The 10,019-nt window shown below is 36.4% G+C and overlaps 2 protein-coding genes across 2 annotated transcripts; one reads left to right on the forward strand and one right to left on the reverse strand.

Moving 5' to 3' along the window:
- The first annotated feature begins 675 nt into the window (after positions 1 to 675).
- On the forward strand, positions 676 to 2,440 carry LOC121324705 (somatostatin receptor type 1-like). Its single transcript, XM_041266826.1, has one exon. It carries the CDS (start codon positions 1,076 to 1,078, stop codon positions 2,177 to 2,179), a length of 1,104 nt encoding a protein of 367 aa, XP_041122760.1. The 5' UTR covers positions 676 to 1,075; the 3' UTR covers positions 2,180 to 2,440.
- A 1,885-nt stretch (positions 2,441 to 4,325) lies between these two features.
- Positions 4,326 to 5,956, reverse strand: LOC121323940 (complement component C1q receptor-like). The gene has a single exon (XM_041265277.1). It carries the CDS (start codon positions 5,901 to 5,903, stop codon positions 4,581 to 4,583), a length of 1,323 nt encoding a protein of 440 aa, XP_041121211.1. The 5' UTR covers positions 5,904 to 5,956; the 3' UTR covers positions 4,326 to 4,580.
- Between the last annotated feature and the right edge of the window lie 4,063 nt (positions 5,957 to 10,019).

A 10,019-nucleotide genomic window follows, 5' to 3' on the forward strand; every position in this document is an offset into this window, starting at 1 on the left:
CAACAGAAATGGAAAAGGCTGTACAATATGCTGATGTGCAAGCATGTGTGTCCTGCATAAAAGTACAATACATTATAAAGCGATAAACAGAATCTGGATAAAATGCAATATATCGATTACTTCATTAACTCTTTAAGGTACACAAGGAATTGACCGTTGTTCAAACGGTTTCTTCTTAAAATACATTTGAGAGTGGCTCAGGTATCACGAGTAAACTGTCAATTTGGAAGACGAGATAAAAACTCTCAGTAAATTTTAAACGCTGTTTCGTGCACCTCATTCCAAAAAAAATAAAATGGTACAATTTATCTCTCTCTCTCTCTCTCTCTCTCTCTCTCTCTCTCTCTCTCTCTCTCTCTCTCTCTCTCTCTCTCTATATATATATATATATATATATATATATATATATATATATATATATATATATATATATTTACCGAAATACGTATCTCACGTATGGAGTAGGAAAACAGGTCGACAGCTTTATAAACACCTGTGTATGTCATTAACACAATGGACACGAAATCAGCGTCTGTCTGTCACACAATTAAAGTACACACACACACACACACACACACACACACACACACACACACACACACACACTACAACCAAAGCAGTGACAGGAAAAATAAAACCTCAGACCTATTCCAACCAATCAGACGTCTCTACTGGAAAATATCAATCTGAAAGACTAAGCGCAAAGAAAAAGTGGAAGTTAACCTTCTCTGGCGCACACTGAGGGATTTCTTGTATAGCTCACATTGCTGTACCAGGGTGTACAGCTGCAGCATCATTTTTGCAGCTGTGGGGCGTTCAGACTGGTGTCATTCACCGGCAAAGGAGAAACAAATATTACCTAAGCATCTTACCGCGAGGGGCTATCCTTGGCGCTGAACCACTCGAAACGGAGAATTGAAGAGAATGCTTGTTCAGAATACCGAGCACCCCTCAGTGCAAATACGTTAGTGACTGGTCTGACTGACAAGAGAAAGCTCAGAGTATATTTACAGCATTTTGCTCTTCAGATTTTTTTTCTGTTTTTGTTTTGCTTTTTTTTTTTTTTGTTTACAAAATGCTGCCCAACAACTCCTCTAGACACCTGAATTTAGAGGACGGATTTTATTCGTCGAATTCCTCTGGAAACGAGACCTACAGTGACACTCACGGCAGTGCTATACTAATCTCCTTTATCTACTCCGTCGTTTGCTTAGTCGGGCTCTGTGGTAACTCAATGGTAATTTATGTGATCTTGAGGTATGCTAAAATGAAGACGGCTACTAATATCTATATTTTAAACTTGGCCATCGCAGATGAGCTACTTATGCTGAGTGTGCCGTTTCTGGTGACTTCTTCGTTGCTGCATCACTGGCCCTTTGGATCCTTACTGTGCCGCCTTGTTCTTAGCGTAGATGCCATCAATATGTTTACTAGTATATACTGCCTTACCGTCCTAAGCATCGACCGTTACATTGCAGTGGTGCACCCTATCAAAGCTGCCAGATACAGGAGACCGACCATAGCAAAGATGGTGAACTTCGGGGTGTGGATGTTCTCCATAATGGTCATATTGCCCATAATAATTTTTTCTACTACAGCACCCAACTCTGACGGCTCCGTAGCTTGCAACATGCAGATGCCTGACCCACAGCGTCAGTGGATGGCAGTGTTTGTGATTTATACATTTCTGATGGGGTTTCTGTTCCCTGTTATCGCAATATGCCTGTGTTATATTCTTATCATTGTTAAAATGAGAGTGGTTGCTCTCAAAGCGGGCTGGCAACAACGCAAGAAGTCGGAAAGAAAAATCACTCTCATGGTGATGATGGTGGTGACGGTATTTGTCATCTGCTGGATGCCGTTTTACATTGTCCAGCTGGTGAACGTCTTTGTGCAGCAGCATAATGCAACTATCAGCCAGCTTTCTGTCATTCTAGGGTATGCCAATAGCTGCGCCAATCCTATACTCTATGGATTTCTTTCGGACAATTTTAAAAGATCGTTCCAAAGAATATTGTGCCTGCGTTGGATGGACAATGCAACAGAAGAGCCAATCGATTACTATGCAACTGCTCTCAAAAGTAGAGCTTACAGTGTTGATGAATTTCAACCAGACAACCTGGAATCGGACAGCACGTATCGAAATGGTACTTACGCATCCAGGACTACAACACTGTGAGGAACGGAAAATCATTGACGAGTTTGACATTGTTTGGGAGAATTTAACATGTGTCACATGAACAAATTTAACGAAGTGACTGTTTCGTGTTTGTGTAGGCTATTGCTGCTTCTTTTTACTGTGTCTTATGTTGCTTCGATGTCATTAAATTTTGCACCAACAATAATAATGTGGCTATTATCTTTATGTTTGCGAATTTATTAAACTCGTTCTTTTCTGGTATATAATGAGTAAAATGTATTGTAGGTGGACCCTAGTCTAATGGTCTTTGGGAATGGTACAGCTGTACACCATAGTAATTTAAAATATTTAGGATAACCCTTACCCATGTCGACATGTATCATATAATTATATATATTATATATATATTATATATCTATATATATATATATATAATTATATATATATTAATAGATATATATAAAGTAATTTGTACAATAATATTAAAGAACAGCTATGGTTAACGTGTATTACAGACCTGTAAACTCTCCCGTATTCACCAGAAATCTCCCGTATTTTGGACCCTTCTCACAGATTTTCTCTCGTATTCTACTATTGAACCCACTTATGTCAGCAAGCATTTAATGTCTAAAAAATTCATGGCCGGTGTGTGATTACAGCAATTCCCATCTGCACAAAGCGGCGTTTAGTACCCAGGAGAGTCCTGTGACAGGCATGCATTCAGCGCGCGAGGCAAGTTCACTTGTTTTGCTCCCGATTTTGTACTTTCAAAAGTTGACAGATATGAGAATTCAGTTTGCAAAAATGTTTTGAAAACTCAATGTTGACAGGTATGGTGTTAGCAAATGCAATGAGCGCAAAACTGCCTTTGAAATGTGCCTTTTAAACTTCACGTACAGCAGTCAGCTCGACCAGTTTGTTCATTTAAAATGTCAACATGTGGACGCGGGTGCCTGGCAACATAGAGGATGCTACAATGTTCTTTGTACTGCGATTGCCTTTTCCCATCACCCTGCACTGTTAATATGTTTGATTTATGTGGAAATGAAGGTAGCAACGCACTTGGCTGCTGTTTGTTTATCACACTGCCACGTTAAATAAAACATTGCTGTGTGAATTTATGTTAAGAAAAAAAGGATTATCTTCCGAATGGCTGAGCACATATTCTCTTACCATCGTGTTTATTTACTTTATCAAAGCAACCGAAAAGAGCTTTCCCTGGAGACGACATTTACTTATGTAAACAGTGTAATTTCCTGCCTAGTTGAAAAAAAAATATAAGAACATATTCGTCATTATAATTTAAATAAATAATTTTAAGCAGACATATGAAAATAAAAGTTGAATTACGAAGATAGATTTTGTGCTTTTTCCTGCTTGGACCATACATTGTATTGTTTAGGTTCTCTGGTAAATGACAAAATATATTAATACGCTTTTATATTTCAGATTACGTTTTTTGTTTGTTTGTTTGTTTGTTTGTTTGTTTCTTGGTAGCTTGCAATAATACGCCCCCTAAAATTTAGCATTTCAAATCTTTGTGTTCTCAGATTAACAGATTCATATGTAATACGATTCTGAGATAATTCGTCTTGACCTAACAACTTTAATTGTAATGTCTAAAATGAGTCTCTGAAGTTAATCAAAGTATTTTACCCCTTTCTTCACGCACTATAAGGTCTGTCAACACAAAGTCTGTGTGTCAAACGGTTTCTCAGAAAAGATAAGATGAAAGTCAAAGTCCAGTGGAATTGTCAGCTGTGCTGGATTTACTAATGGGGTTTTTATTTTAATGATCGAAATAGGTTTAAACAAGTAAGGGAGGAAGGAGGCTAATAATGTGTTTTAGGGTTCAGCTTATTTATTTGGAAACCTGTAACCCAGTAGCGCCCCTCTATGGGCATTTCCTCTATGCATTATTGTTGTGCCAAAATCCAGCCATTTACATGGTGCAGATAAGCCACAGCATGTGTGGCTATACCCCCAAATGACTTCATGTCAATCCTGTCAATATACAATGTGTTAAAAATGCTTTCAGTGTGAAAGTTACAACCCAAAGTTTCACTGTGGATGATTTAAAAAATGCCCAAAGCCAAAGCTAATAGCTCACATTTAGTTTCAGAATATCACAATTCAATTAGAACTGGTGTATGTTAACGTTTATAATGTTGCACAAAATCCACACCACAAACCGTAATATATAGTAAACACACATTTTTATGATTTTGAGAAAAAGTATTGATATAAAAAAAACATATACAGCAAATTACTCTTTATCATAAATCTTCAAACAGGGCATACAAACAGATGTTTCTTTGCAATATAATACATCGCCATTTCTATACACATCCCCTGAAAAAAAAAAAAACTAAAAAGAAAATACACATGAATTTTCTAGTACAAAAAACTTGCTGTTGTTATCATTAGAGAGTACACCATCTCAACCTGCAATGTAATTGTTCTCCTTTTCAATAGCATTTTCATTCACATGCTGTGCAGAGTCATTGTTTTTAGCTGATAAATCCATTGAACCATTTGATGGTTTTCTTTTTCTGGACTTCAATGTCTTAGAGCTCTTTCTGAAGCAACACTTAAATACACCAACCACAATTACAATCAACAGAACCAAAACCACAATTCCAACCACAACGGGAATGAACACATTCGACCGGGTTTCCTTGCTTTTAAAGTCTTCATCATGAACCGGAGTTGTGAAGCCTGAAGCTGAAGTTGGAGCTGGGTTCCTTTCATTCAACGGCTGATGTGTGGAAGATAAGCGAGTAGAAGACTCACTGAGGTGTTTTTCATCAGCATTTGGAGCCATGTCATTCACTATACTGGTGATGTCATCAAAAGGCATTCTTGTACTACCAGACCCTATTTGGATTCCTTTTTGATGGAGGCATGACTTTTTGTCTTCTCCAAGAGCATACCCTTTGCTTTTATCACACTCACAAGAAAAGCTGCCAACAGTGTTGACACATTTAAACTCGCATGGGTTTTTTTGGCATTCATCAATGTCTACACATTTTCCTTCGTCGCTTTGAGCGTGACCTTCTTTGCACAAGCACATGTATTCCAAATCTGTGTATCCATTGGATGTCAGTTGCCACGCCTGATTCTGGCACTTCAACACAACATTTTTTCCAGATTGACAAGTGACATTTGCTAAGGTCTTTGATGGTAAATACTGAAACGATAGCATCGTTAACTGATAATGTGCTGTGTAGTTCACTGCTGACATACCTTTTATCTGGAGTGCCTTGCACATTTCTTCATCTTGATACTTACAAATAAAACCATATTGTTTTTTACAGCTTGCGTCTTCCCAGCCCCATTCCTGTAGCACTTTGTTTCTGTTGAGTGATACTTTAAGGGTTCCACAGCGACTATCTGTACATGTCAGTGCTGGTTCTTTAATCCATTTACTTACTTCGGTTTGACTACTGCCCCCATCTTTCCAACGAAATCCCCGAAGTTTTAACTCTTTCTGTGTACACTGTTGCTTTTCTCTCTTGAGGCCTATCCAGAATGAAACATTTCCACTGTTAGTGTTTTCTAAAAGCTGCAGGATACGTTGATTTTCTTGCTCAGTGGACATGGTGGTCAAAACTCCCTTACTCTCACAGAATGCTGAGTCATATGCCACACTTGTGTAATGCGCACTGTAGCACGTAAACAGATCCGTGCATAACATGTGGTCCTTGAGAGGCTCGCAGAGAACAGCCTTCCAAAAGAAAACCAGATACATCCAGAGATGCATTTTCAGTCTGTTATATACTATGGAGCTGCCTTTGTTTCACACAGCTTCTTCTTCACCAGACTCTGGACAAATAATCTGTTCCTGCCCTACGCACTCATGCCCTCTAAACAAGACCCTCCCAAGAAAACAACAGTAGGAAGTGTGTTCAGAGTTGATATGAATCAAACTTCCTAGATCTAGGGAATTGGAAATGTTACAAAGGAGTAACATTTCTCGCTCTGTTAAGTTAGGAAATCAAACAAAAATATAGTACATATTAATCATAAACTGGAATTGCACTTACTTACTATTTTAAATAGTATTATACTTTAAAAATCAGTCTTTTTGCAGTCTTTCTAAGATGTAATTTATACTATACATGTTATTTAACAATAATACTGGGGGAACATATAGATGTGCCTGCTTCCTTGCACACAGTTTTGGATGCATAGCAATAACTGCACTATGTAGTCCCAGAGAAGACCATTTTTGTTGTTTGTTGAGCAGGTTTGGTATTTTTTTTTTTTAATAGGAAAATCACTCTATAGTCTAGTTTACTGTATGCATTTCAGTTTAATCCAGGGAAATGTCCATTTATTTGTTACTTTTACTGGATTAAAATGTTTCCATGGTGGTTCTTGTGCACTACCGGTACTCCTATGGTAGTTCACACCCTGCTTTCTTAAGAGACTTATAAGAATGAGACAGATGTTTCCTGATGAAACAAGAAAATAGCAGGAAAATTAATTGAATGGAGTCTCACAGGATCTTGACCACCAGGGTCATTTGGGTGGTATGAAAGACCCCAGGCCCCAGGAAGTTGAATCATAAGAAAAGCAACAGGTGCTTGCTTGTTAACACAGATCTTTGTAAAAGATTGACGAATGTATGAGAACTCCTTCTGGAATGCCAAGATAATCGTTCCTGACAAATGGTACAGTACATCAATAACCATCTGAGTGCCCAAAGGAAGATTTCATGAAATAATTTATCTGATGAGTATATCATTTCTGTCATTTCAAAATGTCTTTTTTCATGATACAGTTTTATTAATTAAAACAATTAGTGTTTGTTCGTAAACATACAGGAGAAAACTACTCTAGCAAAGAATATTATTTTAAAGGTAGTATTATTATTATTTCTCAAAATATTGTAATTAGAAATGTCACCACCAGCAATTTTAATGAAAGTGATTGCCTGAGCTAAGAAGAAGAAGAAGAAGAAGAAGAAGAAGAAGAAGAAGAAGAGTAATAGCAAAGTATTGTTCACTGTTTTTAAAGAGTCTGTAAAATTGCAGAAAATGCAATAGATTACTAGTGATCTATTTTAATTTTTAAAATAATGTACCAACCTCTCCCCTTAAAACCATTTTTTTTAAGTTTTAAAAATTGAAAAACATTTTTTTTTTTGTAGAACCACAAAGGATTCAATACAAATATCTATATTTAATGTATATTTTATGCAGTAGAGTTGCAGTCAGTGGCTGGAAGAATGATGTAAAGTGAAGGAATCGTATCCCCTCAAGACCAAACTGTTCATAATAAGAAGACTTTAAAATCTTTAAAAAGTCCCGGTTTTTAGCCACTTCCTGTAGCAAAAGCAACTTTTGTCAAAACTGCGTAAACAACTGCTTTTAGTTTACGTCACCTGCAGTGAAAACAAAATAAAATAAAATGCAGGTACTAGGGTAATCAAGAACATCATTTTTATGAAGTGATTAACACAGACAGACAGTACGTGCTCATTCCTCAGTACGCCATGCATTTTCATTCAATATTTATTCTACCATTTTGTGTAATTAGTACTGGGACAAATATCTGAATACTTGAACAAGTATTTTTTGACCTGTATTTGGATATAAAAATCACATGTTTGTATTTGTTAGATATGACAAAAAATACCTCACACTTATTTACCACCTCACCAGAAACTGCACAACAGTTTAAAAAATAGAAAATGAAAAAGATCTCTGTGTGATATGTGAGATTAGTATAAATAAAATAATTGAATGTATTCCGTCTTTAACAAAGAAGATTACGTGGTGATTTGATTCAAGGGTTCAGAATTCTAAAAGGTAATGACAATGTCGTCACAAGGGAATTTTTTGACCTGAAAAAGGGGGTCACAAATGGAGATTAGATAAAGGGGCATTCAGAACAGAAACCAGGAGGCATTTTTTACATAGAGAATTGTGAGGGTCTGGAACCAACTCCCCAGTAATGTTGTTGAAGCTGACACCCTGGGATCCTTCAAGAAGTTGCTTGATGAAATTCTGGGATCAATAAGCTACTAACAACCAAATGAACAAGATGGGCCAAATGGCCTCCTCTCGTTTGTAAACTTTCTTATGATCTTTTGTTCTTAATAAACTCAACATGAAAGTAGCACTATGTTAATAGCAAAATATGGCAAGTCAAACTAATTAGCTCAAATTATACACCTGGGAGTGTACTGAAATTAGCTAGCTGCTTAAAAAAGAAAAAGACAAAAGAGTGAGAGGACGGCTATTTAAATAACCATTACAATAGTCTATATTTAAATGGTTTAATTAGTCTTATTAATTATTGAACAAAGTGTCCTGGTTTTGAGCTTGGAAAATCTGGTCACCCAATTTAAAGGACTAGAAACTAAGATTTTAATATCCATAATCACTGATTCCTCCCTTTTCTTCTGGTGAAGATTCTTTCTGTTTTTTTGGAGGGGTTGTATTTTAAACAGGGATAGGCAGATATTTCAAGCTGTAGGCTGTAGAAGTGAAGGATGCTGCTGTATCCTAGTATAGAATCACTTTGTGTGCTGCAGCTCAATTTCATCAAATATTAAACCTGCAATCAGGCTGTGTAGCATATCAAACAAGAAGTGAATGAATGTGTATATCCTGTAGTAAAACAAGTCAAGAAATACGAGTGGGAATGTTGCTCATGCTTATAGGAGGGCAGTGTTACACATAGCACACAATTCTGTAATTGGGACTCTATTCATTCATAACATGTATTTTACAAAAGTTCATTTTTTGATCATATCATTTTGTTGTAAATACATGTAATAGATTTTCAAGTAGTGCATATCTACAGTGTAGTTAATGTATTGTACCAGTATGTTGAAGTGGATCCACATACTGTAATATACATAGAAACAAGATTTTTCATGATAAATTAAATCAAATCAAACACACACTGTATAGTGGATGAGCTGAATTGTTGACTATTCAAGTCCCAAAAAGATTCCACTTGTACAACAGTGGCATGTTTTTAGCTTGCATGTTGTATTAAATAAATGTATGTTGAAGACAATACAACTAAATAAAATGTAATAGTTAAACAAATGCATAAATAAAGTATAATTGTATAATTAGCACATTTAATTAAATATATTACAGCCACAAAATACAATTAAACCTTCATTATGCTGACTCAAAGTCAATATCCTATACAATAACTCTTAAGAGAAGCAGCTGTAGAGGGCGACACCTGTTCAAGCACCCATCCTCCATATTCGCACGGGACATAACCGATATTGTAGTGCCTACAAACTTGACAAATAAGTTAGGGCGAAGAAAATAGGAAGCTTAAAGTTGCAATTTATGTTATTCTTGTTTTGAAAATCTAAACAGATAGTTTTTATTGTATTGTACATGTCTCTGGTTTGGCCACATGTTCTCTATCAAGGCAATAGCTGCAGATGATTCTACTGATACAGTCTTTGAGGCAATGAACCCTTGCTTTAGTTGGTGGTCTAATTTCCCACTAGATGTTAGTCATCATCACATTGGAATTTTATTTTGACGGGAAGGACAATTGCAGTTTCAAATAGCCCACAATCCTCTGATTCATACAACAAAAAACATAAAAAAAAAAATAACTGGACTTTCTCAAGTTACAAAGTTGTTGTTTTTACTGGCTAGTCTCTCTGCATCAATCCTTTATAGGTGAACAAGATTAGATAGCTCTTATAGATGTGTGATCTGGACTGAAGACAAGCGTATAGCAAACAATCTTGCTGTTGTGTCACTTGTTACATGGATCACTGTATAGCTTCCAAAGGTTTGGAGAAGCAAGTCTGGCAAGTCTGTGCAAAAAAGGCAGCTCAAGGGTTGACATGGCAACAAGTCACCTTTATGACACTTCTCAACTCTTT

This window comes from Polyodon spathula, chromosome 12 (assembly GCF_017654505.1).
Source record: "Polyodon spathula isolate WHYD16114869_AA chromosome 12, ASM1765450v1, whole genome shotgun sequence".
Lineage (NCBI taxonomy): Eukaryota > Metazoa > Chordata > Actinopteri > Acipenseriformes > Polyodontidae > Polyodon > Polyodon spathula.

What these genes read in the sequence shown, in the direction of transcription:
- LOC121323940 (XM_041265277.1), bottom strand. Translation starts at nt 5,903, where the DNA reads ATGCATCTCTGGATGTATCTGGTTTTCTTTTGGAAGGCTGTTCTCTGC.
- LOC121324705 (XM_041266826.1), top strand. Translation starts at nt 1,076, where the DNA reads ATGCTGCCCAACAACTCCTCTAGACACCTGAATTTAGAGGACGGATTT.